Source organism: Pan troglodytes, chromosome 6 (assembly GCF_028858775.2).
Source record: "Pan troglodytes isolate AG18354 chromosome 6, NHGRI_mPanTro3-v2.0_pri, whole genome shotgun sequence".
NCBI lineage: Eukaryota > Metazoa > Chordata > Mammalia > Primates > Hominidae > Pan > Pan troglodytes.
The window spans coordinates 46,138,698-46,159,005 of record NC_072404.2 but is presented as its reverse complement, the minus strand read 5'-3'; the positions used below and the strand labels follow the sequence as shown (position 1 = coordinate 46,159,005).

The following is a 20,308-nucleotide window of genomic DNA, read 5'->3' as shown; positions in this document are numbered from 1 at the left end:
AGAGACTGGATCCAAAATCTAACTTCTCTCCTTCTCCCTAGCTGGTTGATACTATCTCCCAGAACCTCTATTTCTATGTTCAATATCACATCTGGAAACTCTTAATGTTTTCATATATATTCAATGTAGAAACAACAGTTACTAAAAAAATCACAATTTGGATATTATAATTTTTCTTGCCTTATTAGCCCTCCATATCCTATCACCAACTAACATAATTTATTTAGTCTCCAGGACTTTTTAGATTCTATTATGGTAAAGACAAGAGTTGACCACAGACAGTCGCATATATCCAAGTCAGTGCATGCCTATGGGCTTTAATATATTTATGTTGAAAGATGCTGCTGTTTGCTTTTCAATGTCTTAGACACTCGTGTGTCTGTAGAATCTTAAAATATTATCCAGTGGAAAAATATGTAATTGGAAAAGGTGGTGGTGCGGTCCATTTAGTAGGTCGATGATAGATTTTCCCGGATGCCTCTCCTTCCCCCAAATAATAACTTCCATAAAAATAGTTTTATGAAAGCTTCCAAAATGGTGCAAAATAATACTGTTGTGGAAGCTAGAAATAGGGATCAGTATATCTGACTCCACAACTGATTTCCAGGATAAAGGTGCAACTGGACTCTGAAGATCAGCCCAGACCTCTGCCTACCTGCACATTTCACCTGCCCTCAGTAGATCCAGGCCTGCACCAGTCAGTCTCAAAGCCTCCACTTGCTCCTCTCTTCCTGTGTTTATTGGAGCTCTCCAGTTCCCAAAAATGCAGCAAAGCTGGAAGTAGGTATAGCAACACAATGGGCATAATAGAAGGTGTGATAGCCTCAATAGAAAAAGGCAGATTCAGAGAGAGAGAGGCATGGAAATAGATTGCAGCTTCTGGTACGGGAAAGATAAGATACTTCATATCATCCAGAAATAAGCTTCATCGCAGGTAGCGAGATGAGCAGGTGAGGAGCAGCCAGCTTCTCTCCACAGTCTGCAAGAGCAGCATGCAATATACGGGTTGCTAAACAAGCAAAAGGTTATCCACAGACTTTACAAATTACATGCAATACCACCCTGCCAGTAACAGCTCTCTTCTTCTACAATTCTGCCAAATTCTCACCACCCACACCTCTCCCACCCTGTTCACACCACCATGTCTGGCCTAGATTCTTGCAAGGTCTCCCAACTTCCTCCCTCCTCATCCTTCCAGTGTGTTCCTAAAGCAGCAGCCAGAGAGCCCCTGCTCGCTGCCAGCCAGATCATGTCGCTTCCCCACTCAGGGCTCACCAGTGACTTCCCACCTTGCAATGTGTGAACACCAGAGTCCTTCCAGTGAACTAGAAGCCTAACACAACCCGGCCCCTTGTGACATCCCCAGCTTTATTTCCTTCTGTCCTCCCCTTTGTTCCCCATGTTCCGGCCACACTGGCCTCTGCAGATGCTCTCCCACCTCAGGCCTTTTTTTTTGCCTGGAATATTCTTCCCTTGGGCAGGAATGGACACTTCCTTTTCTTCCTTCAGGTCTTTATTCAAAACCTCCTTATCTTTGAAGCTTTTCCTGGAGACCCAGGGAAACCTTCATCTCCTGCCCACGTCTTAACATTTCATTTCTCACTTGTTATTTCTTGAAGTTGCATGATCTCTAACATGTGCAGTTTACTTATTTATTGTGTTTTTGGTTGCTCTCTTTCCCTCAACACGAGCTCCACAGCCAGGGCCTGTAGGCTGTGTTGCTCACTCACGTATTGCCTGATCCACAGTGCCTGGTATGAAGTTGGCCCACCACAGACATTTGCTGAGTGAATGCATGAATGAAAAGCCCCCTCCACATGAGGCCCTGAAAGGAAATATGTGCACAGCAAATGGAATAAATGCTGAATAAGGTCGCTGTTCATGACTATCTGGGTCCCTGTGCAGGCCTCTCCTCCCTATCTCATTGCCTCACAATAGTGAATCACCAGCAAATCCGGCCAATCCCCTGCCAGACCCGTGGTCCAGACCCAAGTCTTGATGGCACTAGTCCCTTGGAAGCCAGCCAGAGCACACCTGGGGCTGGCCAGGTCAGGAGAGCCTCCCCTGGAACTGGCAGAGCCATATCCAAGGGAGCCCGGAGCTCTGTCCCTGGGGACCCTGCAGGAAGAAGTGGAGTTCCCCGGCCCCCACACCCATCACCTTACTTGGGGTGAAATCCACAGAGAGTACCCCCTGCTCTGAGGAGTGGCCACAGCAGGAGGAGGTTTGGCCCTCCTTGATGGGGGACCTCTGTCCTCCCAGCCTGCACTTCAGACCAGGAAAAATGTTTAAAGATAATACTTGGGAACAAATACTAGACTGATAAAAGACAACAGAAGGGAATAAGGGACTATTATTCTTTAAAACTGCGGAATAAGAGAGGCATCCTTGGCCCAAGCCTATGATAATTTCAGAAAACATTTTGAACTCAAGAAAAAGAAAACATGGACTACCAAGCAGCCAGGACTTTGTGTGAGCTACATGAGGAAATCTATGAAGATTCATTTTAAAAATGAAAACAGGAATTTAATCCGTACAGAGACATGGTGCTCCTGGATGGGATAACTTAATGTGCAAAACTTTCCCATATTCATTTGTTAGTTTAATTTAATCCCACTAACAAGATACGTGAGTCTTTATGTTCTGGAGGATGGCCAGTGGGTCTCAGTATTGGGCTCTACTGGCATCTTGGTGGGGAGTCCTGAGTGTGGGCATGGGTGTGGGTGGCATTCTCCTACACACCCAGCACACTCCCCTGGGCCCACAGTAACCAGCTCTCTGGATTCTAGATGGATAAAAATGCAAGCACAGCTAAGAGAACTTATTTCAAAAATTAATGAAGTGCCGGGCACGGTGGTTCACACCAGTAATCCCAGCACTTTGGGATGCCAAGAGGGGAGGATCACTTGAGCCCAGGAGTTTGAGAACAGCCTGGGCGACATAGTGAGACTCCGTCTCTTTTATAGAAATGAGAAATTAAAATTAATGAAGGAGGTACCTGTGCTACCCAATGTGATATATATAATAAATATACAGTAAATATGTTTATATGCGCTAGTCCGTGTATATACACACATGCAAACACTAAAACTTCATGTGTGGGCATATGAATAGAAAGAGCAATAGGAGTAAAGTCCTGAAATAGACACAAGTTAATAAGAAATTTCAGATATTATGATATATTAAGTGATTACTTAATCTATATCATTATTTAAGTAATTACTAAAATTATTAAGTGATTTGGAAAACCATTCATTGGGGGGAAAAGCTCAAATGAAATAGTGTGAATTCAAAGTGTCTGACACAGGTGTCAGTCAATTTAGAAAGTTTCTTTTGGCAAGGTTAAGGCTGCACTCCTGATGGTGTCAGGTCCTGAGGCCCAAGGTGGTTGGGGTACAGCTTGCTTTTGTACATTTTAGGGAGACATGAGACATCAATCAATATGTATAAGATGTACATTGGTTTGGTCCCAAAAGGTGGGAAAACTTGAAGCAGGAACTTCCAGGTCATAGGTAGATAAGAGACAGAAGATTGCATTCTTTTGAGTCCTTGATCAGCCTTTCGCTGAATACTCAATGTAGTCTGGCTCGGTGAATCTGCATTTTTACATAAACAATAGGGCAGAGGAAGCAATCAAATATGCATTTGTCTCAGGTGAGCTGTGAAGATTAGCTATCAGTTTACATTGCCAGGGTGAAATTCAACAGAACTGTTTTAGGGTAAAGATCATGAGGCCCACAACAAATTTCCTTGTGGGCACATTATGAGGGAGGTGTGTAGCTTTTTAAAAATCTTTGTAGCTGCCTTATTTAGGAATAAAATGGGAAGCAGGTTTGCCTGCCATAGTTGCCAGCTTGAGTTTTCCCTTGGCTTAGTGATTTGGGGTCCCGAGATTTATTTTCCTTTCACAATAGTAAATGAAACAAAAAAAAAAAAAACTAACTATACCCAATGATTAATTTCAGAAAGAAGAGACGATAAAGGTAAAGTGAAAACTAGGGAGGAGAAGGAGGGAGGGAGGGAGGAAGCAGGGATGGGAGGGAGGGAAGAAAGAAAAAAAGAAGGAAGGAAGGAAGGAAGTAGGTAGGTAGGTAGGTAGGTAGGTAGGTAGGTAGGTAGGTAGGTAGGTAGGTAGGTAAAGTGTGACTGTTTGCCTAATGGAAGCTGGGGCTTCAGAGGTTCTGGGGAAAAGGGACATTGCTGCCAGTGTCTTAAAGGTATTTCTGACCAAAATAAAATGTAAATCACTGGAGAAGACCTGCCTGGAGCCCTCCTCGGCTCTTAAATGGAATGCTGTAACATCTTGTTGTGTGTTCAGCTCATCTGTTCGGTGTGTCTCCCCTCCTGAAGGGCAGGGACCACACTAATCTTTGCAGAGTGGACCACTGAGCATTGGCACTCTGGAGCCAGGTGCCTGGCTCTGAATCTGCTTTTCTGCTCCTTACTACTTGCATGACATTGGGCATATTACAGTGACTCTCCATGCCTCAGTTTCCTCCTCTGTAAAGTGTAGACAGTTATAGGAACTGCCTCGCTAGATTATTGTGAGGATCAAATGGGTTAATATGTGTAAAGCAAGATGAGCATTTACCACTGTATCTGCAGCTCCCAAAACAATGCCAGCTGTGTGGGAGACAGTCAATGCATGTTGGGTGACTCTGAGCCTGCTTTGCTAGATAATACCTCTCCAACTCCCTAAGAACACAAGCAAACCACCCCTCAAGGATAACTGGTGACAGATTTTGAAAATAGAGGCAGAAATGCAATTCACCAGGCTTTCTCCCCCCGCCCCCCTTGGAGCCTGCAAAAGCGCTGAGTAGGACTTAGTCTGCTTGCATATCCATGACAGGAAAGTTAAATGAGATACTGAAGCCGATGGGAGAGGGCCCTTGGTTGCTCAGGGCAGAGTGAAGCCTGTATCCTTTGCATAATTCTGCCCCATCATATTGCTTTTTGTAAAAGGAAAATGTTTTGATAGTCTGTCACTGAAATCTGTTTTTAATGAAAACACCCTAGGATTAGCTATTATTCTTAGAAGACAGCTCTGTTGTGGAGTTATTCAAGGATGGAGTTCTATTACGTGTGTTTGCCCATCACAGATGTGCCTCAGATGAAACATGAAGGTTAGGGAAGAAAGCAAACAGCTCTGGGCTGAGCAGCAATAAAGCGCTGCATTGGGAGGGATGGCACTGGTGGGGAGGGGTCCCAGCTCATGGCCATGATGCTGGCACCAGAGTGGGTGCTGGCCAGAAGCTGTCCCCATCCCTGTTCTTACCACCTTGGCTCCAGGACCCAGCTTGACTTCTCATGTGACTTTTCCCTCCGGTGCTCAGAACTGGAGTCTGAGGAGTAAGGCCTGGGGAGGAGGTGGCCACACCCACAGGTGGTCATATTTATGTTGCCTGGTATGGAGTTAGAACTGTTCCTCTAGGGACAAACTGGATCTTTGGACCAGTCTATCTACAAACAAGGATGGCTCCCTCAGGTTGGGAAGAAAGTGTCAAATGGGAAGTTAGGGAACGTGGAAGTTTAAAGTGAAGCCATCTTTATGTTCTCCCTGTGTGTCATTGTTTCGCCATATGGATATGCTAGAGAAGTGAAAAAATGTATGAATGAATGAAAATGAAAAATATATGAGTAAAATAAATATCTTTAAAAAGGAATAGCCCACTGGTTATACCACTAAGTTCATGCTCTTCAAGTAAAGCCTGGACTATTTGTCAAAGCCTTTTTTTTCCCTCTAATGTAAGAGGGTTTTTCTGTCATAGAGAAGGGGCCTGAGAATTTGGAAGGCATTGTAAGTCATTGCTGACAGGAAATGATGCTTTATTGCTGCTCAGCCCAATACCTAATAAGGTATTGGATCATAAAGAGACCTCCTCCCAGGAAAATGAATTCAGTGACAATAACACCATAATGTTATATAACAGTAAATTGTATATCTCCTGAAAATTGATGTTGGATCAAAACAAGGGACTGAAAGAAAATAGATTGGGACAAAACAAAATCAGTCAGACCCCAACTCATGCTGATGGAATCAAGGTCACAAAGTTTAAAACAGAACTTCCAACGTGAGACCAGACGGCCACTTTTTTGGCCTGCTATCCAGTCTGGCTGATGGCTGATGAATACTTGCTGTGACATCAGCCAAAAGGGAGACGATCTAGTGAAACTCTTCATCCCACCTCTTGGGCTCTTGCAACAAAGAATAGTTTTATTAAATTAGCAAATGTAATTTTCTGGTCTCTAAGAAGAAGCAAGTTTTAAAAATCCCCTTCAAAATATGTGCAACTGAGCTTACTTTGTCTTTGCAAGGGTGTCTAGTGTGACATTTCAGGAATTAACCACATATATGGGAATGCACACACAGGCTTTCCCTTCCTTCATGTACCAGGTTGGTTGGTCGGCAAATAGTTATTAGATGGCGCACACTGTGCTAGGGTCTTTGCCCTAGAGGGCAAAGATAGAAGAGGCGGGCCGTAAATTTCCTTGAGGGGTTTGGGGTCACTGAAATAGGAATTGTATGTCTTTAAATATCTCTACAGCTTGGCACCTCCTGCTGGAACTCAACAAATCCTAAATGCCAATTGTCCATACTTAGGACAACTTAAAATAATTGATAGTCACAATGATAGTCTTTTGTGAGGGGCACTTACCCCAGCTGACCAGATTTCTGGGGATGTCAGATACACCCACTTAAAATAAGTGTAAATTATTTTTAAATATCACAAGCCCCCTTTGAGGACCAGCCACTCCAGGGCTTCTTAGCTGTGATGCGCTCTTACAGCCCCAGACCTGTAGGGACATGTCCCTCCCAGAAGGCGGCACACTGGCTGGGCCTCTCTCAAACCACCCCATAAAAAAGAGAACCTTACCCGAACCAGGACTTCTGGCTTTCTTCTAGGGTGGGGTTCTGAGTGACCTTTCATCATATTGTTTGTTGTCCGTATGGCTTGGCTTTTCAAAAGCAAATGTACTTTGTTTCTATAATTAGGAAAAAAAGTTTTTTTTAAATGTCATCTTTTGCCAGGCACGGTGGCTCACGCCTGTAATCCCAGCACTTTGGGAGGCCAAGGTGGGAGAATCACGAGGTCAGGAGATCGAGACCATCCTGGCTAACACGGTGAAACCCCATCTCTACTAAAAATACAAAAAGCCAGGCATGGTGGTGGGCGCTTGTAGTCCTAGCTACTCGGGAGGCTGAGGCAGGAGAATGGCGTGAACCCGGGAGGCAGAGCTTGCAGTGAGCCGAGATCTGGCCACTACACTCCAGCCTGGGCGACAGAGCAAGACTCCGTCTCAAATAAAGTAATAATAAATAAATAAATGTCATCTTTTATATTGCTAGCTTTTATGTATTCCACCCATGAATGATCTTGACCTCTTCCTCAAAAGATCCTCCACTTATCAGACGACAGACCGAATGAAAGAGGAGGGAAGCAAAACAATGAAACAATTTGTTTTAGCCTATGATAAATCACAGTATGGTCTGAAGGGTAACGTGCTTTCTAATATTTGGTTTTTAATCTTAGTTCATTTGGGTAGGGACAGATAAATATTTGCCCAGGAGAAACATCCTGCTTGGTTCATTTGATTTTTAATAATCCTAACTCTACTCAGGTGACCTAGCAGCTGTGGCAGAGCATCAGGCCTCAGAGGTGGTGTCACTGCCAGTCAGCGTTGATGAGTAGTGACAGGCCGTGTCAGATGGTTGATTCACAGGGCTTTAGAGAGGTGCCAGGGGTTTGCAGGGCATAAGCAGGGTGCGGCAGCCAGGACCTATGAAGAAGTGGCCTCAGGCAGGGCTGGGCCTCCAACACTGCCCTGCTCTCCTGTTGCTGTGCCGCAAGGGTCTGCAGAGGGACCCTCCCCACGTGACTTCCTGCTGCCCTGTGCCGAGCACTCCTAGAGGATTTTCCTGAGGGTCATGGCCACTTGAGTCCAACAGAGGAACTGGCTGTGTATAGCTGTGTGTAAACCAGTTGTGCCTTTGAAGGAAGAATCGTCTCATCTAAGGTTATTTTAAAGTAGTACTTTGTCAATTCCTAATACTGTCCCTTACCATTTCCTGGGGATTTCCTCTACTTGAAATCTGTGCACTCATTCGCTGCTGTCAGGCTGGATCCCATATGGCAGAAGCAAGGGGCCGTGCAGATCTGTGTAGCTGAAGGTGGGCTGCGAACAGGGAGTAGAAGCACTCATCAGATGGCTTTTGTGTGGACAGGTCACTTGGTCCCCATCTGATTCCTTCATTTCCTTGGGCTCCAGTTTATTCCTGATGAAAGAGGGTTCCATCCAGGTTCTCTTTGGTGGGGTGGGGTAAGCTTCCAGGAGCTGGAGCTGGATCCTTTTGGATCCCCATTCACTTTCTTTATGAAGTCTCCACTTCTGCTCTCATTCCTTTTTTATTTCCAGAGTCAAGCTTTGCAGTTAAACAATTAGTAAACTGTAAAGAAATAATTTACAGTAAACTGTAAAGTGAAATACACTGGTATCCCCAGTACTAAGTGCTAAATAGATAATGTCTAAACAGCCCATTTGAGTGGTCTTTTTTCCTCTTCTTTTTACTCTCCTAATGTGTATGTGTGTGTGTGTGTGTGTGTTTAATTAATTGGATCAATATTTGGCTTAGGACAGTGAGCACACCCTATACCAGGCTCTGTGCTAAGTGCTGAGGATGGCAGCCCCAGCTCCCAGAGAATTCTGAGTCAATTTTGCAAGATAGACATTTAAACAAATATATACATAAACAGTTCATTAGAATTATTTTTTAAACTGTCAAAAAATAATAACTACAGGGTACTATTCCCAGGCCTCTGTCATGGGGGAAGGGGAAGCACAGGGGAGGCCAAGGAGTGGGGGGTGTGGAGGAAGAAGGGCTGACGGCAGCTCAGGTCAGGCAGCAGGGACAGCACACTGACATCTCCAAGGAAGGGGTAAATAAGTGCCTCTGGAGACTGTAGGATTCCCAAGTGGCCAGAGTGTCACAGGTCAGGAGGAGTGAGGCAGCAGTGAGGTCAGGGAGGAGGGAGGACCAGATCCACTTTCCATGTTTGTATAAAGTAAGTCTCAAACTGGTATTTAGAGCTTTAGCCTAAAGGAAGTGTGAAGCCACTAAAACAAGGAAGGGCGACATCAGGTTTCCTTTTTCAATAAAGTGTTCTGTCCATTGTGGAGACTCTATTAAGAGCAAAGGTGCAGATGAGGAGGCCGGTTAGGCTCCATGGGAGTTGAGTGGGAGAGGGAGGTTTGGACCATGCTGGAGGAGGCAGAAATGGTGAGAGGCAGATGAATTCTAGAACCGTTAGGAGGTAGGAGCAGATGAACTCAGTGCTTGGTTGGACAAAAAGGATGAAGAAAGAGGACTGGAGAAAGAAAGCTGTCCAAGTTCCTGACAGGGAGCTCTAAGCAGCAGAGGAACCATGACTAAGGCTAGACCTTTTTTTTTTTTTTTTTTTTTTTTTGAGACAGAGTCTCGCTGTGTCTCCCAGGTTGGAGTGCAGTGGCGCGATCTCGGCTCACTGCAAGCTCTGCCTCCCAGGTTCATGCCATTCTCCTGCCTCAGCCTCCCAAGTAGCTGGGACTACAGGCGCCCGCCAACACGCCCGGCTAATTTTTTGTATTTTTAGTAGAAACGGGGTTTCACCGTGTTAGCCAAGATGGTCTCGATCTCCTGACCTCGTGATCCGCCCGTCTCGGCCTTCCAAAGTGCTAGGATTACAGGCGTGAGCCACCGCGCCCGGCCAAGGCTAGACTTTTAAGGGAAGCTTGGGCATAGGAATAAAGATCCTGAGTTTTTCTTGCACGGTGCTTGGGTGGCTGCGCAAAGCTCCAGTGGATGGGGACTGGGTTTGGACATCAGATGAGTGCTCTGACCTGTCACAGAAATTGGAGAGTTGGCGATGTTCACATGGTAACTAAGGCCAGAGGCAGGGACATGGCCCTAGTGTGTTCCTTCTTGCGTCTTTTCCTAGTTGACCCTTCTCCAAGGGGGAAGGCAGTGCAGGGGAGCCTGCAGATGGGGCAGAGCTGGGGCAGCCTGAGAACCATCCAGGAAGCCAGTGGCTGTGGCAGGGAGTGGGAAGGAGCAAGGGTGCTGCACGGTGTGCGTCACCACTGAGAAGTCCAGTAGCGTCCACCAGGGCGTTGGACACAGAGCAGGATCTCAGTACGTAGATGTTGAATTCTCTCCGTCTTCTATTCAGATCTGCTTGGACCAGGGTTGAGAACATAATCTCTGCACCCAGAATGCAAGCTTGCTACTCGTTTCTTACACGAATTCATTTGTCAGCAAAGCTTCAGGTTTCATCGGGGTTTGGGAATGCTGACATCATAGACTGCTTTTTTCTGGAATCAGGCCACATTGATTATTTTCATGGTGACTGTAACTCCCAAGGAAGATGAGGTTATAAAATCAGAATAAAGACGTATGAACCAAAACAATACCTGGATTAAGAGGGCCCTGATAGATGATGCCGTCAGCAACTGTCCCATGCCTGGCATCTCTGCTCAAGTCCTGTATGCTAATTTTGGACATGGTAGCTCTAAAGTGCCAATGGTGAGACCAGTGATGCCAAGTTTATTGTGGTGACAGTCACTCCGCAGGACAACAAGTGGAAGGGGACGGCACTTCTTGAGTCTTTCCCATCTGAGTAAATGCCTGAGGGAGTAAGGGCACTGAAACAGGCAGTGAATTTTCAGCAGTTTAACTGTAGATTCCCCTTCCTTTGTGGTTGAGGGAGCTTCAGGAGTGGATCATATGTGAGGATGCTTTTAGCTGGCCTTCTCAGACGGCTGGGAGAGCAGAACTTCTCTTTCCCCACAAACACCCACACCAAATCCTTGTTTCTTGAAAAAGAAAAAAAAAATTCTAGGCTCATGAGTCTCATTCCTTAAATTAAAATTTAAAATCAAATCAAATTACTTATGGCACAGAATAATGTTGCTTGCAACTTTTTATCCACTTTATCAAAATGAGTGTGGTCCTTGTGTGATTTTTCCTTTTGCACGTCAGTTGCCCAGGCCAGGTATCTTGGCGGGGGTGGGGGGAACAATGTTGTTTGTGTGGGTAATGTTGCTGATTTTGTTTGCTTGGGATACACGCTAAGTTAACCTCGTTGGACTTTTCCCCAGGAATTGATGCGCGTACACGTGGTGGGTCATTATGCTGCTGCACCTGTGTAGTGTGAAGGTCAGTGTGCTTTTCTGATTATAAGAAACCATCCATGTCATTCCATTATAAACCCACTCCACTCATAATGGAATGTGCCTCAGCCTAGGGCCATTGCGGTTGCCCAGCCCAGGAATTATCTCAAGTGTGGCTGGACATTTGAGATCCATCACCCTCCCTCCCCACCACCTGCATCCACCCCAGAATTCGACTGTGCTCCATTTTGAGATGATGTTTTTGCATGTGGAGTCCTCCTTGTGTGATGTGAACGTACAGTTGTTACAAGTGAATTTGTACCTGGAAACATTCTATGATGCTACTTCCAGAATTACAGCTGAGAGCTCCACTGTCTATGGGTAATTGCTGTACAGTTGATATGGACAGACAGAAATAGGCCTTGAGACAAGAGCAACAGCTTCTCCTCCTGACTCAGAGCCAGGCCATCCTCTGGGAGGCTGATGGCTCATTAGGATGGGCCCTTGCAGCAGGGTTGCTTTCCCTGGAAGTACTTTCCACCAGCTCCCCAAGACTTCCTGCCAATGCTCCTCCTTCCTCTGTGTCATGGTTTTACTTTTGGTGACAGCCCAGGTTTACAGTCATCACAGCTCACATTTACTGGGCACCATGAATCATGGTTTGTGCCGAATGAGCTCCCCATGAGCTCCTCTTCTGAGTGGTAGGTATGATCATTGTCCCCATTTGATGTACGAGGGAACTGGGTCATGGAGGGTTGAGTGGCTGCTCTGAAGTCTCCCAGTAGGTAACTGAGGAGCATTGATTCCCACTGAGGTCTGCCTGTCTGAGCTGGAGTCCATCCACTGGGCCCTGTGCTGCTCGGGTAATACTCAGCCAATCCTGATGTGAGGCTTTTCTCTAAAAAGGAAATAAAAGCCCACATTTGCATAGCACTTTGCAAATTTATTAAGCATATCCACATGCATATTCAGCTAATCCTTGAAATAACCCTGCAAGAAGGAGAGGGACGCCCTGAGATGTTCAGTGTGTGCCTTGGTACGCGTCAGCGGGCGGGAAGATGAGGCCACGCTCACATGCAGAGGCAGCTTCTCCTCTGCCACAGGGCCCTGCTGCCTACTCATGCAGAGGGCAGCTCTCTTAATTCACAAGTTCTGCCTAATGCACTTAAAGAATGAGCATAGCATGTGTTGGATTAAGGAAGCATTAAATTAATACTTAATCCTGTGCTGCCAAACATCCAGGAACAGTCTCAGCACAGTCACTTAAATTCCCCTTTATCTCCTTGAGTATCCCAGCTTGGTGTGCGCTCAGGAGCCACTTCCTCTGTACCATTTTCACAACTCAGAGCTCAGCAAAGCCTTGATTTCCCCAGTTCACTCAGCTTACTCCACCCTCCAGCCATCCCTTGGGGAAGGCGTTAATTTTGCTAAGAGAAAGTTTCCATAGCACTCAGTCTGTTTGCATTCCCCTTGGACTTCGGTGTTTTCTCTTTGGCTTTAAAGATAGAATGAGAAGTAGTTTTTAAATACCAAGCAGTTCCTTCTGAGTGCATTTCACATTCAGGAAGAATGCCGCCTCTTTCTTCTTTCCAGGACTAGTGTCCTTGGGAAGTTAGGGCTTCTCAGTCCTAGACAATCTCAGCTCATGGCATCTTCAGATACAAGCTTTGCCTTGAAATAAAACTCCTGGAACCAAACAGCAAAGCCAAATATGCACACAGATCATCATAGGGGATTTTATTCAGTGATCCAGGAAACAGAAGGCCAAGTATTCTCCCCTGACATTTATGTGAGTGAGTTCTCACTGGGTAACATGAGAGAGAAGACTGGGATCCCAGCTGATGCTGTCAAGGACTTAGCTTGTGAAACAAAACATGAGCATCAGTACAGCCTCCTGCAATGACACAGGGAACCTGAAAGGACAGGATGCGGGAACCTGAAAGGACAGGATGCAGCAACCTTATTTCCAGGTTTCCTGGAAGGTAAATGCAAAGCTCCTTACCCCGCACCTTACTCAGTAAAGGAAATCTATGGCCCCATAACTTCTGTGCTTTCATGTAAATCTTCAAAGTTAAAAATAATCCCAAAGTTCCCTACACCTTCCCCTAATATTTTATAAGAAGATTCATCATGCTCTGAAATGAGTCTGCAGCACTACTAGCTGGACTTACGAAAATATCTGGAAATAAGCTCTGGAGGCTAAGGCAGGAGGATCACTTGACGCCACGAGTATGAGACCAGCCCGAGCCATAGGGAGATCCCATTTCTATGAAAAAAAAAAAAATTAGCTGGGCATGATGGTGTGTGCCTGTAATCCCAGCTACTGAGGAGGCTGAACAGGGAGAATCGCTTGAGCCCAGGAGTTCCAGGCTACAGTGAGCTAAAATGGCACCACTGCATTCCAGCCTGGGTGACATAGCAAGACCTTGTCTCTAAAAAAGAAAGGAAATAAACTAGGGATCATTTAATTGACCACTTAATATATTTTCAGCTTCTGGAATGATCCTTAGCAGGATGAATGCTTATCTCTGGGACAGGCTCATACAAGGAAGAATTTTATGCTATAACCACCGGTTCTCAACCAGGGGTACATCGCAAACCACCAAGTCTAGCTCTGCACGTGAAGCCTGTGTACTTGCACACTGAAAAGGTCTCTAGGTGATTCTGGTATGCACTCCTGGTTGAGAAACGCTAGCTAGACCTGACGGGAACTAAGCCTTTCCACATCTGTGAATAAGAGAATGAGAAAGAAATCTGTGCTGAAGATCTTTATGCTACAAAGACAAGTATCTTGTCACCCAAAGATGGCTTTCTAAGCCTATCAAAGGCCCTCTGTGGAGAAAAAACAAAACATGCATTGCAAATGACTGGCATCTCTGTGTCTGTTATGTCCCCCGAGAGGGCAACAGAGAACTAACGTTTGTGACAGGGAAAGGGAGGAAGTGGAATTGTGTGGGGGCTGCAGCCTGGCAGAGCCTCTGCCAGCCCAGTGGACTCTCAGGAGCAAAAACTGCCTGTTCAGAGACCCAGTGTTGGGTGGGAATGGCTAGACCCCTGCATCCCCACCTAGCTTAGTGTTAGGCCAAGGCACCCTAAAGAGAGCCTGAGCACCCCTCCATACATAGGTGGAGTGGAAGGAGTTGGTGGCTGGAAGCTGTCAGCTGACAGCATCCTGACAACTAGGCAATGAATCTGTTCTTAAAAGAGAAGCACAGCTCCATGTCTGCTATACTCTCCAAAGACTAGAAAATCAGTTCCTCTGGGCTGTTCAGAGTTTAGCTCTGTTTTGACTACAATGCCAAGGTGTGATCCTTTGGTGGAATTTACTGCCTTAAGGTAGAGGAATGAAGGGAGGACAATGGAAGAAATACGCAGGAAAACTTGGTTCATTTGATTTCCTTCTGTTTAGGGCATGTGCTAGATGGCAGGACATGGAAGAATAGGGCACTAAAATTTGAGGGATCATAACAACTTCTCATGTCGAAAGTGAAGCCCAGACCAGGCACAGTGGCTCACGCCTGTAATCCAGCACTTTGGGAGGGGGATAGCAGGAGGATAGCTTGAGACCAGTCTGTATAAGCCTGGGCAACATAGTGAGACCCCGTCTCTTATAAAAATAAAATTTTAGCCAGGCATGGCAGTGCACCTGCAGTCACAGTTACTCTGGTGGTTGAGGCAGAATTGCTTGAGCCCAGGAGTTAGAGGCTGCAGTGGGCTATAATTGTGCCATTGCACTCCAGCCTAGGCAACAGAGCAAGATGCTATGGAAGGAAAGAAAGAGAGAGAGAGAGAGGAAGGAAGGGGAGAGGGAGGGAGGGAGGGAGGAAGGAAGGAAGGGGAGAGGGAGGGAGGGAAGAAGGAAGGAAGGAAGGAGGGAGGGAGGAAGGGAAAGAGAGGAAAAAAGAGAAAAAAGAAGAAGGAGGGAAGGAAAGAAAAGAAAGAGAGAAAGGAAAGAAGGAAGGAAGAAGGAAGGAAAGAGAGAAGCAAGCAAGAAGGGAGGGAGGGAGAGAGGAAGGAAGGAAGGAGGGAGGAAGGGAAAGAGGAAAAAAGAGAGAGAAAAAAGGAGGGAAGGAAAGAAAAGAAAGAGAAAGGAAAGAAGGAAGGAAGAAGGAAGGAAGGAAGGAAAGAGAGAAGAAAGCAAGAAGGGAGGGAGGGAGAGAGGAAGGAAGGGAGGGAGGGAAAACAATGGAGAGAGGGAGGGAAGAGAAAGATAAAGGAGAGGAGGAGAGGTGAGGAGAGGAGAGAAAGAAGAAGAAAGAGAGAGGAGCCCAGAGAGGTTGTGTGTCATCAGAGATCACCCAGAGATCGCGGGGCTGAGGTGGAGCCCCAGAGCTCCTGACAGCAACACCCCTCTCCTGACACAGAATGGGCATTGTTACATCAGTCTCCTTCACCCCATACTCTACACAATAAAGAAAATCTGTGGCTCCAGAACTTTTATGTTCTTGCTTAAATCTTCCAAACTGAAAATGATCCTGAGGTTCCCTACACCATACCCCTCCCCACCACATCCTTCATCTAGACACATCCTGGGTCTAGAACGTATCAGGAGACAGAGGTGTGGAACCACAGCCAGCTTCCCTAAACTTCCACTAATCTCTGGCTTGCTTTTGGTTACAATGTTGTGCAGATATAAATTGACAAAGTCATGAGAAGCCTCCTTCTAACTCTGCAGTTTGTCATCCTGACACCAACAGAAAATCAGGACATCATTAATTCTCTACACTTATTGATTTGGAACCTCCATTGTAAGGCCGGCTGCTTTCCTCTCCCTCCTCCTCCTCCTCCTCCTCCTTCTTTTCCTCCTCCTTCTCCTGTCCCTCTTCCCCCATCTCCCCGTTCTCCTCCTGTTTCCCCTCCCCCTCCTCATAGTTTTCAGGGTCGGAGTCCTAGGCCACTCTATTGCAACAGCTACCAAAGAGAAAGGGGCTGAATCTGTGTGCATGTGAGGCCACGACCTCTAGACCCCAGTGACTTAGGGGCCGCCCTGCCTCCCCTCTAGCTCTTCGCCAGTCATTGCCTGAACTCGGCTTTCCTGGACCTTAGGGGATAAATAGTGTGGTCCAGCACTGCCCTGGGTGAGCTGAGTCATGCCCTTGGCAGGGTCGAGGAGCTCCCGTGAGGAGACCAATCGCCTAGCGTGAGTCTTCTTCCGGGATTGTTCGCCCTCTGCCCTAGGTGCCGGGCGCCGCCCGTCCCCACCTCCATCAGAACTCGGGTCATCTGCGGAGCCTTGGCTGCGGCCCGGTACCTGGGTGTGACTCCGCCACTAACATTTTCCCAGCAGGAAGCAGCAAGCTCAGCACAGAAATAAAACTGTCCTGGTGAGTCGCTCACAGCCTGTCCCAGTAACTGTTCCGGAGCGTCAGCCTGACGCAGCACCCCTGAAGGACCACGCCGTGCGGGCTGCGAGCCTCGCCCTTAACCATGCCCAGCAGGACCAGAGCCGCCAGCACAAATCAAGGTCCTGGCCATTGAACAACTTCTGAGCCTGCACTTTAAGAAGGCGCTCTTGTTTTGAATACGTAGTCTGTCCTGTTCTTTCAAAGTAAGTGCTTTTATCAAGGGCCTGGACTGTCTTTTAAACATATTTTTTTCTCACTTGTACATTAAAGGGAAATGTATTTCTGTCTAGAAAAGGAGACCGGGAGAGGAATGAGACTGTGCGGTTTCAGGCTTGGTTTAAACTAGGGCATGCACACTGCATAGCTATTTTCTTCAGGCAGCATGTGGCCAAAAAACATGCGTGTGTAGCTGACTGTTTTGAGCTTTGTTTATTTTAAGTACTGTATACTGAGGGATTTTGTTCAAGCAAAGGAGTACCAGCTTTATATGCAGCCACAGATGCCTCTCTTGCTTGGTAGTGCTAGATTTAGAGCTCAAAATTTTCCTTTTCAGCAAGAACTAGAAGTTCCCTAGTAGTATTTTTTCCCCTCATGCCTGTTTGCACTGTGCAGAATTCTTAGAGAACACGGCTTTGCAAATGTTCTGCGGCAGTCTCAGGATAGCACGGTATGTCAGCAGATATGGGTCCCGGGCCTGTTTGCTTAGCTATGCTTTCTTAATGCAGGTTCTTGCTTTACACGATTTCGGACAATAACTCAGTATTTTCATGATCACAGCTGAATATACGCCACGGATGGATGTGTATTTTTCTTCCTCTCTTGCAGATTTTTTTTAACCAAAACACACACACACACACACACACGTGCACACACACATACACACACACACAGAAATACAAAATAAAAGTGGATTTGGTAGCATTGTATTTGTCTTAAAATTCTGGATAGGGATTATGCTGGGTCACTCTGGTCCACAGCAGCCTCATGAACTACTCTGAATTCGATGACAGACCCTGAAATGAGGGGTCTGTGACACCAGCTCAGCCTGGCTTGGATGTTGTAGACGGGAGCATGGACCAGTCATTCCTTTTCAACTGGGCCACTATTTATTGAGTGCCTACTGTGTACCAGATATAGTCAAAAAATGAGAGATACAGCTGTTAGCAAACAGGTCTCTGGCCTCCTGGAGGTTTTATTCTAGCTGTGAGAAGGAGTGTCAGAAAATGAAGAACCCACACAAGTGTAGAACACAATGTAAAGCCCTAGGAAGTGCTAAGAAGAGAGGACAGGGGAAGGAAGGTGGAGAAGAGAGCGCCAGGAACGTCCTGTGTGTACCTGCCCTGCCTTGTACTTCCGCCTCTGAGTACAATCTAAAAACCCATGCTGTCTCTCTGAACTTGCGTAAAAAAATAGCCCAGAGGTCACCAACTCATGCTCCCTTGCAAGTTTATTTTATTTGGCTGCCGGTGCTTTTTGATTTTTTAGGTTTGATTTTATTAATGATTTTTTAAATAAAAACAGGCAATTTTATGTAAAAATTCAGAATCTTAGCTTCTCTTGAAAAAAATCAAAAGCTCCTACAGTCCTGGGCCCACCCTCTGCTTAGCCACAGAGCTGAGTGAGGAGGGCCCTGTTAGGCCGGAGGGCATATGACCTTCAGATCGTCACAGCTCCTACTTAGCTCACCTCCTCTGAAGGCAGCTGTGTTTTAGCCTATTTTGTTGCTGGCCCTACAATCATTCGTTACTTCTCCCAGGGCAGCAATGCTTCCGGTGTCAGGGACCCCACCCCCCTTACTGGATGGGCCCTGTGGATGCTTCCTCCTCTGGCTTTCTCTCCCAGTCATTTTATTGAGGTTTGCCTCTCCTTGAGGGCTGCAAGGGGTGGTGAAGGTGCCAAGCTATCAGAGTCCCAGGCCAAGTCACAGAAGCTGTCTGTCGAAGAATGAGCCCTGTCCTTCTGCAATCCCAGATTCCTTTTGCCTAGCCTAGTGGGACAGGGGACTGAATGTGGATGCACAAAATCTAGTTTCTTTCTTTTTTTCTTTTATTTTTTTGAGATGGAGTCTCACTCTATCACCCAGACTGGAGTGCGATAGCGCGGCCTTGGCTCACTGCAACTTCCGCCTCCCAGGTTCAAGCAATTCTCCAGCCTCAGCCTCAGCCTCCTGAGTAGCTGGGATTACCAGCGCCTGCCAACATGCCCAGCTAATTTTTGTATTTTTAATAGAGATGGGGTTTCACCATGTTGGCCAGGCTGGTCTCGAACTCCTGACCTCAGGTGATCCGCCCGCCTTGGCCTCCCAAAGTGCTGAGATTACAGGCGTGAGCCACCATGCCTGGCCACAAAATCTAGTTTCTTTCTACTTATTATACTCACAGGTCTAAATAGCTAAGATGCTTTTGGCGTTACAGGTTCATTACACTCCTGCCTAATTAAAACCCAGCCGATGCTCTGGTTATTTCCTCTTTTCTCCCTTATACAATTCCACCCACAAAGTCCTTCTCAGACTCTTTCTTCCCCAAATGGAATTAGCTGAAGCGCATGTTATTTTGCTCCAGTTACTGTTTATTTATTTCCATGTGGCTGTTCAGAGTAGAATGCTATTACCTGACAGGTAGGTGTAGAAACTCAGCAATCGCAAGAGGCAGTGTCATTCATCCAAGCTGGACCCAGTGCTCTGGGGGGTACATTCCACGGGGTCCTTGGCTTGACTTGTAAGAATCTCAGCATCCAGCAGTATCCTCCTCCTGTCGCTGCTGATTCAACCAATGTTGGTCTAGAATTCACTCCCTTAACACACAGAATATTTCCAAATGTGCATCACTATCAGAACCATACACCTGCGAGCCCTCTACTCAACATATAAGTGTTTCACTTACACTCATCACCCTTCCTTACTCCATGACAGATAATAGGTTTTTCTCTGGGCAATGCCTTCCCCTACTACGTGGGTCTTTCAGTAGCTCACCTCTGAGCATCCTCCCCAGGTTTCTGCCCCCAGTCAGTATCCGTGTCAGTGAGGAGTTGTCTGATGCTCACTCCCAGGGCTTGTGGTTCTTCTGCTGAGAGTGGATCTCTTCATAGCTGTCTTAGGGCCATGTGTACTTACACCCAAGAACTGGCAGCTTTAGCATCACCTGGGAGCTCCAAAAAGTAAACTCCAGAGCCCACTCCAGAAATGCTGAATCAATATCTGCACTTTAATAAGATTTCCAGGTAATTCATGCAGACATTTAAGTTGGGAACACCCTGGCTTATACCATGGCCCAAGCCATGCAGAGGCTTTCACGGCTACCTCTGGGCCCATTGATCCCAGCCTCTCATTAAAAACTCCCTTCACCAATGTACAGATGTCATTTGATCATTGGTTATGAGTTCCCATAGTCATACCCACGCATTTTGTAACCTTCATCATGGATAGTTACACTCTCCATCTATAGGTAAATATCACTAGCAGTTGGCCAGACTATAAAAGATCCTTGGGAGCTAAGTCATTTATTATAAAACACCTAAATGGTTACTGGGGGAAAGTAGTCTTGCAGTGTAGTTTAACAGTAGATGTAGAATGTGGAAAAACTAATTAAAGTCAATAAAAGACAGTTGTTGTTAAATACACTGTTAACCACCAATCGAACAAGACAAAAGTGGTTAAGAGCTGACACGGGAGTCCAGTGGCCAACCTTGGTTAGAGTTCAACTTTGCTTCCAGCTGCGTAACCTTGGAGACGTTATTTAGCCCAGCCATTTGCAAGTCTGTCTGCTCAGTAAAATCATCTGTGGAGCTTGGACATGGATTTTCAGCTGCTTGGGATTTAC

At 46.3% G+C, this 20,308-nt stretch overlaps 1 protein-coding gene and 1 long non-coding RNA gene across 10 annotated transcripts in view; one reads left to right on the top strand and one right to left on the bottom strand.

Annotated features, from left to right (window-relative positions):
- The window catches only part of HECW1 (HECT, C2 and WW domain containing E3 ubiquitin protein ligase 1), a 449,514-nt gene that overhangs the window by 119,722 nt on the left and 309,484 nt on the right, over positions 1–20,308 (top strand). For 3 of the 9 annotated variants that reach the window (XM_063814176.1, XM_009452960.5, XM_009452961.5), the window contains exon 2: positions 11,134–11,191. The exons of 4 other annotated variants lie outside the window; for them this stretch is intronic. In XM_063814176.1, coding sequence (XP_063670246.1) covers positions 11,165–11,191 — 27 coding nt within the window. In that variant the 5' untranslated portion in view covers positions 11,134–11,164. Of the gene's footprint in view, positions 1–11,133; positions 11,192–16,525; positions 16,694–20,308 lie in introns of those variants that run through there. 2 more of the 9 variants (XM_063814175.1, XM_024357800.3) reach the window with 2 other exon arrangements.
- On the bottom strand, positions 290–16,512 carry LOC107975773 (uncharacterized). Its single transcript, XR_001719210.4, has 4 exons — positions 16,397–16,512; positions 8,063–8,446; positions 6,876–6,984; positions 290–979 (listed from the first exon to the last, which is right to left on the bottom strand). It is a non-coding gene; the product is annotated as an uncharacterized LOC107975773 (long non-coding RNA).